The 12,694-nt window shown below is 41.5% G+C and overlaps 1 protein-coding gene across 2 annotated transcripts in view; it reads left to right on the top strand.

Annotated features, from left to right (window-relative positions):
* Positions 1-12,062, top strand: part of ADAM12 (ADAM metallopeptidase domain 12) — a gene marked incomplete at its 3' end in the record, with an annotated part of 190,540 nt that extends 178,478 nt beyond the window's left edge. For both annotated transcript variants that reach the window (XM_084264940.1, XM_084264939.1), the window contains 5 exons: positions 2,304-2,439; positions 3,054-3,162; positions 3,573-3,755; positions 10,116-10,225; positions 12,002-12,062. In XM_084264940.1, coding sequence (XP_084121066.1) covers positions 2,304-2,439; positions 3,054-3,162; positions 3,573-3,755; positions 10,116-10,225; positions 12,002-12,062 — 599 coding nt within the window. The remainder of the gene's footprint in view (positions 1-2,303; positions 2,440-3,053; positions 3,163-3,572; positions 3,756-10,115; positions 10,226-12,001) is intronic.
* Between the last annotated feature and the right edge of the window lie 632 nt (positions 12,063-12,694).

The raw sequence follows: 12,694 nt of genomic DNA, 5'->3' as shown, positions 1-12,694 counted from the left end.
CATCTCAGATTCAGACTACATTTTTTGGATACCTTCCAAACATTTACCAGAACTTGCCCTGACACATGGCAGTAGCAGGAGACAAGGATTTTCTGTAACTCATATTTCAGTTCCCCTTGTTCAGTCTGCAGCATGTTGGCTATAGCATCTTGCTTCACCTTTAACCAGCCTCAGAAGGAATTACTTCTACACATTGTGAACTTTTATGGGATTTGATAATCATCACATCCCTGTTTTTCCCCAGAGTACTGTAACTTTGGTGACTTCCACAGAGGGGTTTCTGATTTATGTCGAAGTGACATAGGACAAGCAGCCTACTCGCATATATGTATATAAAATCAAGCTTGCTGCAAAATGATCTGCATGTTTTCATATGAATATTACTACTCAGAACCAAAATGGATCAGATGCTCTACATGTCAGTGAATCATAAAACTAGATTTATGACATCACAGTCATTTCCATGACAAAGCCTCACATTATGATTTCAGTGCTGAAAGATCTTTTTTCTTTTATAATACCTACGAGTTGGTAAGATAGCAAAGAAGCCATGCTCAGGCACCAAACCAGTGTGATTACTGGGGTGTTAAATGTTTTCCTTTAAGATTGGCTCTGAAGCATTAGATTTCAGCTTACCTGAAAGCTCAGTATATTGGGAGCTACAAGATGCATTATAATTCTGTGCTGCATAGACAGCACTAACCGGGGAAGACAAATACAGGACATATTTCATCGTTCTTGTATTTTGTGCTTTGGAAGCCAACACTTCATTTTAATAGAAAATTGTTTTTAACAATAGTTTAATTACTGTAGCTTCAGCATTTTTCTCCAAAGACAGTGCTGCATCCAGTAATACCAGGAATAAACAAATACAGAGATTGCTAGAGGACCTAATTTTCTGTTGCTGACACTTGGATTTAAAGATGAAGACTCGATGGGGTGGTTTGGATTATGATCTGAGTAGTTTGCACATCTCTAAATCAAATTAGAGGAGGATTAGCTCAATAAAATACTTCCATCTTAGTCAAACAAGGCACATGCTCTCATTAGTGTTTAGTAACTGATTTTACCCAGCTGACTTTGAACAAACCTACGTGTTTGACACTGTGTTTTTCTTGCAAAGAAGCCTTAAATATTTAATTGTTAGGTAGAGAGATGTTAATTAATTTAAAATGCATAATCTTAGCTCGTTAATTTTATTAATCTTTTAGAGATGGCAAGGGACTTACTCTTCTGCTGTGCTATAAGGTGTAAAAGCGTAGTAGCACTTCGTGTCCCACGTGGGGTTTGTTCAGCCCATGTTGCTGTGCGTTCACTGGCGGCCAAGGGAGCTCAGGTCAGCAGATGAGAGCTGGCTGGCTGAAAATCCACCCAGATAAGACTGAGACAGTGCTGATAGGTTACCAGAGCAAAGATTAAAGATGTTTCTCCTGCTGTGGGAGTGTGGTTTATTTTTTTAGGTCAGCAGTCCTGAAGAATCACAACATCCTCTCCTCCAGGCAATGATCATATCACATATCCGTAACGACGAGAGCTGCTGCTTTACCTCTTCCAAAAAATAAGGCTTGCTTTCAGCTGCAAGTTGCCTAGCCAGGGTTTATCTCACCATTGTGCCTCACCTAGGTCCCAGGAAGGCACTTTTACAGCAGCTTAAAGCACTCTGAAAATGGGAACAAGTACAGAAGGCTGAAGCCCCTTGCTAAGCAGAGCATCCCTCTGAGACCACACGGCCTGTAGCCGAAGGCATTTCTTCAGCTCCTCTCCGGCCTCCAGATTCAACTTGACAGCCATCTGGGCTGGACCACAGTAGTCCAGATCTCAGACTGTTTGCCTAGTGTTAAGGCACAATGAAACCCTTAGAATCTGGATAGGCAGGAGCCAGAGTTACTGCTTATGTTTGGGGGACAGAATATTTAAAGGTTTCCACTTCCCCCACGCCATGATCTAGGCATTCCCATCCCTTTTCCTCCCTCTCACAGCCTCAGTCTCCCTCCCACAGCCCATGAAGAAGGTGCCAGTTGGCACTACTACAGCCATCACTTTCTGGGTGACCCCCCGACAGCCTGTACAACCTGTGGTCCCATTTATAAGTGACAGGCAGGACCTGAACACCAGTGCAGAGCACACGTAGATGTTCGTGTTCAGATACCCGACCGCTTATTAGTCTTTAATTCATATTCAATTCACTTCACCTTCATTGCAGTTAGAAACCCAGCCAGGCAGCAGCGTCCTGCTCCACACACATAGCACGTTTCAATGAAGATGGCTCTTGACAGAAGTCCACTCTATGTGTTCTGTTGCAGATAATAAGAGTGTAACCATAGGAGTGTTGATAACCATCCTGTGCCTTATCGTTGCTGGATCAATCATGTATCTGAAAAGGAAGACTTTCATGAGATGGTTGTTTACAAGTAAGAAGACAACAATAGAGAAACTAAGGTATGTTTGGTCCCTAATTATACTCTAATCAATATTAGTAGAAGGTAATGGGGCAGCTCTCATCTTGCCATTTATACAAACTGGTGTGAATATGTTAGAGCCAGCCTGAACAAAAATATACACCAGTACTGTGTTATCTAGTGTTTAGTTTAACTTTACTAACTGCCAGTAAATAATGTAGCTTTTGGTTTGACTTACAGAACTCTTTTTGGATAAAAAAAATTAAGCAGCAAAGGAAGTATTGCCTTTATTTTCATTTCCTTGCAATGGTTTCATTATGTGGTGTGGCCTTTTATCTAAACCAAGTCAAGTGAGCTGAAACTTTCATATTTGAGGTCATTACTGTTTAAATGCTAGATTCATTAGAATAGTCTCTTGGGTGTTGCAAAGCTGCATTGCCACAGATTGCAGAAGCTAATTTAACAGACTACTGGTTTCCAAAAAATCAATATTTATTTTTATTCTTGCAGGAGCGCCAGACAATTTTTACTTTCCTTGTTTACTATAAAAAGTCAGAAAGTCCTTGCAAAATCTCATTCTGCAAAGAGGCTGCTGGTTAAAGAACTGCTATAAAGCAGAACGCTGCGTTCAGTAAATAGATGTTTGTATTGCAGGTCTGTGAGCCCGGCGAGGTCTTCCAGTTCGTCAGAGCCTAATTACGTTCATACCACATCCCTCAGTAAAAACCTGGTCATGAAGCCACACAACACATACATACAGAAAGTAAGTCCCTAAATATTCTTTAAAGATTAAAAAAAGTATATTGTGTACTTTGAATGCCATTTAATTTATTTATTAGAAGACATTTCTTATGTGATATCATGCAGAACTATCAATATGCAGAACAGCAGTTGGTGTAGGCTTCAGAATACCCTTACAGCTCCCAAGTTTTAGACAGGTGGAGATGTCAGGTGAAGTTTAGTCTCCAGGATAGAGCCAACTAGCTTACACCACAGCACACCACATCTGAACAGTGAGGGGTTAGTGCTTGACTTGCTTCTCTGGTTGCAGAGAGGTTGAAGGTGGACGAAAGCAGAGTAGACAAGCAAGCAAATAATACAGACCATAAGCCAGCAATGCTTATGATGTCAACTCCTGACATTTATAACTTTTGGTTGGGGTTGTTTTTATAGAGAGACGGTCCACGAAGACCACTGCCATATCAGATCATTGACATCAGTAACCCTGTGAAGACACATGATCTACCACAACCTAAAACACCACAGCGAGTCCTACCACCCCTTCCCCAGCCACCATGTCACCAAGCTGTGCCTGAAAGACCCTTGCCAGCCAACCCTTCGCTGAGGTTTGCCCAGGTAACCATCGGTTTTCTTTTATTTAATACATAGTGTGTGAGTAGCTGGGTGTGGTGAAGGAGAATGAAGTGTTTTCTCATCTTTCATATTGGCCTTTTTCCATGGTATTGCCTTTATGCTTTGTATGGGTTTAGAAATGTGATGTAGGTATGCTGGCTTGAGCCAGCCAGGGCTGTGATTCTAAAATTTAGGATCCTGAACTCTCTTTTCACCACTTGAAAGTCACAATGGAATAAACAAGCTCCATATTACAGGCAAAAGCAGGCTCATCTTGCCAGCTGCCCAACCGCAGGGGAAACGCTACAGTTTATTGTTAGCAAGGTGCCAAGTACAGTGATGTAGCTCAGGAAGTCAAGCTGCAGATGTCTTGTGCAAGAGGAAAAGGTATATTAGCTTGATGTGCTTCTGTTCTGCCAAGGGGGACAGCAATTGTTTGGGTTTTTCTCCCAGAGCACAGATCTGAAAAGCAAATTTGTAATTGCCCACACTATTTCATGTAGATGTACCTTTCATTGCCATGCTTAAACAGAGCTAGGAACCCTTTTTTTGGGGGGTAATAAGATGCATCTCAAGGCGATATTCAGGGTAGATTAAGCTGCCTGTGCAGTTTTCTATATTAAATTGTCCCTTTTCTTGTCACTGGTTTCTCTCTTCTGGTTGCATTTGTAGCGTGACTGTGTCTAAGCAAAAGAATCAGACACCCACCTCTTTTGGTTTTGTAGACACGGTGCCGTTCTCAATATAGTACAAGATTAAAATGAAGTACATGTTGTTATCACCAAGCTATCTTAAATGAGCATCACATCGATTTGGATGCACATAGTGCAAATCTGTACTTGGATAGCTGTGTCCTGGGTGACTGTGCCTATTTGAACCTAGTGAGGATGTCCAAGGATGGAGCACCTTCTTCCCATGGCAACCTCAGAGCTACCCTGAGATGCTTTCCCAGTGATTTATAGGGGGGTTGGCTATGAGAACCTGCTGCTGAAGTGCAGGGCTTGGAAAAGCAGTTGCAAAGATCACAGGGAAACAAAAAGGGGATGAGACAGTGCTGAGCTGCCGTGGCAGTGTGCTTATGTGATATGTTACACTTTTTTCTGCTCTCTGGTGTAGATTTTGTCTAAGTCTGAACATTGAATAACTCAGGTTAGACCCACCTTTCTAACTGTGGACACTTTATTAATTGCTTTCAAAGGACTTAAGGTTTTTCTTCTTCCCTTTTCCAGCTTGCTAGTCCCTTATTTTCCTTTACAGGAGAATGGGAAATACTGATTCTTTCTAAAATCAGTTTTATAGGATGTAGTATTGGTTTGTGTTGCTTTTCTCTTTAGCTTCAGTGGTTTCATCGTTTCTTTTCTTGCTTTACTTAGAGCATTCTACAGATTTCACAGTAGCTCAAGTTAACATTTTAAGTGCAAGTTCTTGTCTGTTTCTTAATCAAATGGTCCCATTAATAAAAGAATGTAAAATTCTTTTATTTCTTCTTATATAGCAATTAATAAGCTTATGCTGTCTGCTGACAGTGAAAGACAGATGGAGCAAAGGCTATCCAAGGGAAAGGAACCATTTCTCATGGCGATGGTGCAGCTGTATGTGCCCCAGCCTGTCACCATGCATCAAAGCCGCCCAATGCACCACTGCCAGTCATGTTCCTAAGTTCCCCCCTCCTTCAAATCCCACAGAAGGCAGAAGGTAGAATGCACCATCTCCAGTGCTATCATTAGCAAAGACTGACAGATCTGAAACTGCCAAAAAAGCTTTTCAGTTTGGCAGCCCAAATTAATTGTGACGGTTACTCCATCAAGCAAAATACCACTGTTTTCAATGTTCAGTGGCTGCTTGAAACAGAAGTAGGACAAACAGGGAATCAACTCAAGGCAAGTGAATACAAAAGAGTGGCTTATTTCAAATTTATGTCCGTAACCTCAATTCAGGATTGTCAGAAATAGTTACTTTTTATATCCTAGGGACAGAGAAAACACTGTATGGGAAGAAAAATCTTTTCTTCTGAAGTTAACAACGTTACTGCCTCAAAGCCTGGCAGAAGTAAATTAACTTGAGAATAGTTTTGGTCTAGTTTATATAGATACTACTGAATGTATCGCTTCAGCACTCCCTTGGAAGTGCATCCATCAGGTCATCAAGAAGGAAGCACTTGAAAAATCATTGCTACATTCATAATGTCATCCAGATGCTGGGTGCTGCAGTACAGTGCTGAGGAGGAGTATCCGAAACCGCTCGCGGTTTCTATGGCTTCACAGCTGCCTCCTCCTGCTTCTCCCTTCTGAGAGGTATATTCAAGCACGAGCTACTTTCCTGCTTCCTCTGGGCTTGGAGGAGCAGCTCACAAAGGCACAACACACTAAGTAGAGTCTAAGACAACTCTTTTCCCCCTCTAGTGCCTGTTGAGACAGCAGTGAATGGATTATTATTTTGCTGTAAAATTTCCTTTTGGATGCAAGTAAAATAGTAGGAAAAAACCCACAAACAACAAGAACAAAAAACCACACACACACCCCCCAAAAAAGACATCAATTGAACTGTTGCCAAGTTTAATATTTAACAACCCTGTGTCTGATAAACAGCTTCTTCTACTTTCAGATGCTCTCACAAGGCAAACATACTTTATTTACAGGCCAGAGTCACAGCCAGTATAAATCAGCCCAGCACCAGTGAAGTCAAGGCAGCGGTGCCGGTTTATCCTAACCATGCACTCTGATTCAATCACTTCCACTTGGTGTTGGTTCTGTTAGCATTCAGTGGCTGACTCTGCTTCTGTCATCATCTTATTACCAAAATATATCTCGTGTTTTACAGGTCATCCTTATTACAGGCAAGAGAGCCTTGTGTTCTTTACTTTCCCCTAGTAAAACTAAGCCAGGCTCACCTTCTGCTCACTCTGCTGCAGTCATTCCTGTGAACACCTCTCCTATGACTCCTCAGACTGGCTTTAGACACGGGCAGCTAACACAAATTAAGTTCCCATTTAAATAAATTGAGGAAGACACCCCTTCTCACCCAGGGCATTTCAGGCAAGAACCTTCTTGCAGCAGCTTGTTTAAAAATTGGTGGCAAAAAGTAAAGCTTCACGTACCTGCTGCCTCTGTAGCTGCTCAAGGTGAGACCTATCTTTTTCTTCCTAGCAGAGCTGTAAAAAGAAATCATGACAATAGTTAAAATAATACTTCCCTAAATACAGGCAGAGACTGAAGGCATCACATCCTAGGTTGTTGATATAAAACCAGACTAAGAAATCCATCCAAAAACCCTTTCTGTTGAACAGCTGAAGATGTCTAGGGGAAAAAAAAATGGCCTGGGAAAAGGGAGAGAGAGATGAAACAGGGAAGCACAGCCACTCTGGTACTATGTGCTGTGCCAGGGACTTGACAGGTCATCAAAGGCTAGAAGAAGTTTCCTCACATGTTAACATACAAAGCTGGATCAAATTGGATTCTCCTGTGGCACATAAAAAAAATACAAAAGATGGTCCTGTAATCAGCCAGGGGAAGGGGATTTATTTCTTCAACTATTTTTGGCATCTTCCAGTGCTGACATCTTTCTATGAAGGGTTCCTCTGTTTTGCTTTATCTCAGCCATTACACATTCTCCAACTCCATTTCCATCTGAGTTCCCTGCTTCCTTTTTTTCTGTCTTTTACCCTTTCTTACCAGCTTGCCACATTACACTTTCTGCCAAGTCACTTTGCTGCTTCCTCCTTAAGGATATTCACTCAAGGGCAGCAGTTTTACAAGCTCTAGGGGCAAAAAAATTACCACAAAATGAGGTGTTGGACTTGTGTCCCCATCAGAATTATGGTCTGATTGCCATTTCAACATGCTTCCTCACAGGGAGGTTTCTTCTGGAATTAGAGGGTCTAAAGAATTAGTTTGGCTTAGGCATCAGAGAGCACCTTAATGCTCAGCCATGAGAAAGATGCTCACTCCAGGGGTGAAGAGCTGCTCTAGATCAGCACGTATGGATTTGCCATTTCAGCCAGCTTCTCCTACAAAGACAGGGGGAAAGAAGGCAACTGGTAGGATCCCATTAGTAAATGCTGCTCTGAACTTCTCAGAAAGCCACCCTTGCCCTACTGTCTGGTGTCACAGGTGGTGATTAGACATAGGACACAGCTAATAAACACAAACAAGTCAACAAGGACAGTTCTGCTCTCTCTTTGTTCACCCATCCCTACCAGATCTTAAGCTCTTCAGACCTTTGTTTCTCCAGACTGCTCAGCCTGGATGGGTTCTTCTTCCTAATTACAGTACCTAAGCCTTCTGCCAGTTGAAGAGTAAATACTCATCGTGCAATAACAATTAGGGACTGATCAAGCAAAGAGCTGAATACTCGGGTGATCGGCCTAATTCATGTGATTAATCATGTAAAAGTACTTGAGGGAAAAGGGCACTTCTGTGAAGGCAGTCAAGGGATTCAAGGCTTTGTGGTGTTCAAAGATGCATTTGTTGTTTGCTGTCTTTATAATGCTAATGTCTGCCTGTTTGTGACAAGGCTTGTTTCAAGTTGCAGCACACTCGAGGTGATGATGCACATACTCTCACATCTAATCAGCATTATGAATTTTAACAAAATTATTAGAGAAACAACTTAAATTCCTATTTTACTGTAGAGATAACTTGGTTATTTAGAAAGTATCTGTGACTGCCGTGATCTAACTTGTTCCAAAGGGGTATGTTTCACTTCCAAACATGCACATTAGGGTTTCATTGTGTAAGAAATGTAGTGCACTGAGTAAACTTTTGTTAAGGAGCCTGGACAGTACAATTTATTCTCTTGGCACTCTCAAGGTTCTAGTTCTGTATTGTGGGAAATGATGATGTTTTGAAGAACTTCCTTTGCTAGTGTTTAATTCAATTCTGTGCCTTTCAGCAGGATAACCCTGTGAGAGAAAGCTACATGGAGTATTTACAAGCAGGCTGGCTATTATTTTATCCTTTCCCAGGCTTGATTATTTCAGGAATATTTGCAATTATTTTTACTCCCAAAGACAGAGCTCACAGACAAACTTCAGAGTCACAGAATGGTCAGGGCTGGAAGGGACCTTACAGATCATCACGTCCCAACCCCCTGCCATGGGCAGGGACACCTCTCACCACACCAGGTCCCATTCTCATAGCAAGATATGTTTGTCTTGGTTTATACTGGAAGTTCTTTGGATGACAGTCAGCACTAACTTTTATACTGAAGATGAGATTTGGCTATAACAATCAGTTAAAAGAAGAAATTTCTTTTCATGTTGCTATTTCCAATTCACTCAAGAACTAGTACATGTTATGCAGAGAGTGGAAAAGAAGAGGGACATTATATACAGCTTTAAAATGCTGCTTCTGGTTAATTTGAAATGACTATATATGAGATTTACTTAAACATCCATATTTTTTCCTTATCAAAATGCCTACTGATAGTCTGCCTGCATTTCCTTCCTTCCTTGGCCATGAAAAGCAGGAAAACAAAGGGATGCTCAAAATGAGTAATGAAAAGATGCACTCTTTATTCATGAGTAATTCAGGCCCCGAAGGATGGTTCTGATTGCATCTTTCAGGGGATCTTTAACCAGATTATCCTTGCAAACTCTTCTTACTTTGTTTTGGTCAACTTTACTAATGATAGTTGTGGGAAACTTAAGAAATAAAGATTAAAATTGCTCAGCAAAAGCATGGCTATGCAGCTCAAACAGGAGAAGATCTGAAGTGAGGGTTTGGATATATATTAAGAGTTTTTGTGTGCCCTGAGTTAGTCACTTAATCTACCCCAGTTCTTCCTAACGAAGACCACAAATAAATGCGTTACCATGTTTGCAGGGTTTCAAGGACCACACAGAAGAGCCATTAGCTCATGCCTGACAGCAGATGACTTCTGGTCTTTATTAATGAATCATTTAATTCCCCAGAATGAAAGCACAGCAGCATCTCTAAAAAAAACCCCACAGATGCTACCAATTCAAACTGGACTTGAGCAGTTTGCTTTTGTGGTGGTGTGAATTTGCATTTTAAAGTCACTCCTACTATTTCCATCCTTCTATATAACTACTTTTACAATGCTGTGTATTTAATCTGTGTTGTTTTCACTTGCCACCAATTAATTGTCAACTCCAGGATGGATGCACCCTGTACTTCCAGGGTAAAGAATCAAAACATTAAAATACAGTATTAAACCTTTGTTTTCAAATAGAAGTGTCTGTTAATGAAAAATAAGTTATGGGTTACTTATTTAAATACATCTACTAGTTACTACTTGTAGTCACTACTACTCCGAACGTACCTTCGATTTACCTCAGTTGTTGCTACCTTATGTATGTTCTGTCTGCTCCAATGACTAATATGACCTTGTGTCTCCTAATAGGAACACCACAAACCAAACCCTCCTCGGAAGCCTCTACCAGCTGACCCTCTGACCAAAGCGCGCTACAACAGCGCGTCCACCAAAGCTCTGCCTCACGTTACTCCTGTAAGGTCAGTTCTCATCCACAGGGCTTCTTTTATACCTACCTCTTCATTCAGCAGCAGGTCTGAGACCTCTGTGAGCAGGTCTGCTATGCTGTGAGTAACTATGCTCCACTGAAACTACTGTGGAGAGCGACTCAACAGACACTTCCTATTTGCTCACATAAAAGCCCTCAGACCAGTTCTCACTGGGACAATCAGCACAACTGCACTGACTTCCACAGGAGATGCTGAGGGAACTGAGCTTGTTCAGCCTGGAGAAGAGAAGGCTGTGGGGGGACCTCACTGCAGCCTGCTAGTCCCTGAAGGGAGCAGAGAAACAGGAGGGGAATCAGCTTGTTAAAGGATAGATAATGGCAGGACAAGGGGGATGGAGTGAAGCTGAAGGGGGGAAGTTTTAGATGAGATATTAAGGGGAAGTTTTTTACAGAGAGAGTGGTGAAGGGCTGCAACAGGCTGCCCAGAGAGGTGGTGGATGCCCCATCCCTGGGGGTGTTCAAGGCCAGGTTGGCTGGGGCCCTGGGCAACCTTGTGTAGCTCCAGGCCTGGAGGTTGGTGTCCCTGCCTGTGGCAGGGGGATTGGAACTCTCTGATCCTTGGGGTCCCTTCCAGCCCAGACCAGTCTGGGATTCTGTGATACTACATGTGAAAGTTTGGCCATAAGCAGCTGACTGTATAATTACAAAAGCTGCCCAATAAATACATTTTTTTGCAAAAGAAAGGCATTAATAAGCACCAATTTCAGGAGAAACAGAGATCTCCCTGAAAAACAAGTTTCCTACTGAAGAATTAGGCTGAGAACTGAATGCTGTTAAAAGCAGCCACCTATAAGAGCAACTTTCCATTCACACATTTCACCATGGAACATGAGTTTCTGTCATATGAAAATAAGGTAAAAAATGTTCAGAGAGCACAGAAATTGCACACTTAAAAAATAAAAAGGAGGATGAAAAAAATAATCTGGAAGTTAAATAACTATGCCTGATGCTAATGAGCATAGTCAATGGTATTTACTTACCCAGTAGCCTTCATTTTCCTATGAATGCAAAGTGAGCACCAAGGAAGATAAAAGTAGTATTTTAAGGTACAGGAGTTCCACTAGTAAGGCAGCTAACATTGCTTAGAAAAATTAAATCAAGTTAGTTTCCAAATACTTGTAGCAAAAAGGCCACAAGAGTGAGCTTTGGTTAAGCTTCTGGCTGCCTGTTTGAGCAAGATATTCTGAAAATAATAGTATTTCAAGCTGACTACTACAACTTTTTAAAACCAACTGCTCCTCTCCAGCAGTAAGTAGCTCTTTTTTTTTTTATAACAAGTGCAAAATTGATGAGCAGCCAAAGAAATAAAGAGTTAAAAGAACAACACCTGAAACACTGAGCTAGCTCATCCCCCTGGCCAGGCAGGAAATTAGGCCATGAACTGAAAAAAGAGAAGTGTGCTGGTCCCATTTACACTTCTGGATGAGACTTGTGTTTGTAGTAACATGTCTGATCTCCTCCCAGTATGATAGTCCCACACTATGTGTCTGAAGTTCACTGGGGTAACTCTAAATCACAGAATCATTAAGGTTGGGAAAGACCTCCAAGGTCATCCAGTCCAACCACCCCCCTACCACCTGCATCACTCACTAACCCCTGTCCCTGAATACCTCACCCAGCCTTTCCTTGCACACCCTGAGGCTCTGCCATTCATCTCTGTGCCTCAAGCACGAGGCTGGCAGTGGGAACTAACAAAGTTTAGTTTCAAGTTTAACTAACAATTTGCTCTTTCCTTTCTTTCTGGCAGACCTGCTCCTAAGCATCCACCGCAGGTATCCAGGTCCAGCAACACTGCTGATGTGAAATGACAAGGAAAACCTGACACCTTTGTTTTAAAAAGTGAAGACAGAAGTTTGCACTATCTTTAAACTCCAGCTGGAGTTCGGTTTTTTTTAATGACAATACTTAGAATTTTTTTAATGTTTAAAACAGCATTATTTTTAAGAATTCTGAGCTACTGCCTTTGGTGCTGTGCTGTGCTATGGTGCTCTGTATACTTGCTCAGGTACTTGTAACTTATTAATTTATGTTGAATATTTATTACAGTGCAGTGCACTGTAGTAGATATTTTTACCATAGCTGCATTTTCCTAAGAAGGAAGCCTTTTTTTTTTTGTAATATTTCATAGAACTTGAATAATTCTGCTCTGTCGGTCCTCTGTAGAGTATTTGTAGTTGTGACCTGTTCTGTAAGGAGTGCTGATCCTCATGGAGAAACCAAATGTATAACCAACTCATAACAAACCTTTTGAGCAAATATGTCAGGGTAAAGAAAGGAAAAATCTCTTCTGGAACATGGTGAAACGCCCGATATCTGCACACAGATGAGCAGCATATGTATTGAACCAAGGTCTCACTCAGTGTTAGCAGCTGCACTGGCATTTCAGTTTTCACATTACTGTTGGAAATCGCTGAGAAATCTGTGCTGAAAGAGGATGGAT

This window comes from Gallinula chloropus, assembly GCF_964237585.1.
Source record: "Gallinula chloropus genome assembly, chromosome: 5".
NCBI lineage: Eukaryota > Metazoa > Chordata > Aves > Gruiformes > Rallidae > Gallinula > Gallinula chloropus.
Note: the sequence above shows the minus strand (reverse complement) of the source record. Positions and strands in the feature narration are given on the sequence as shown.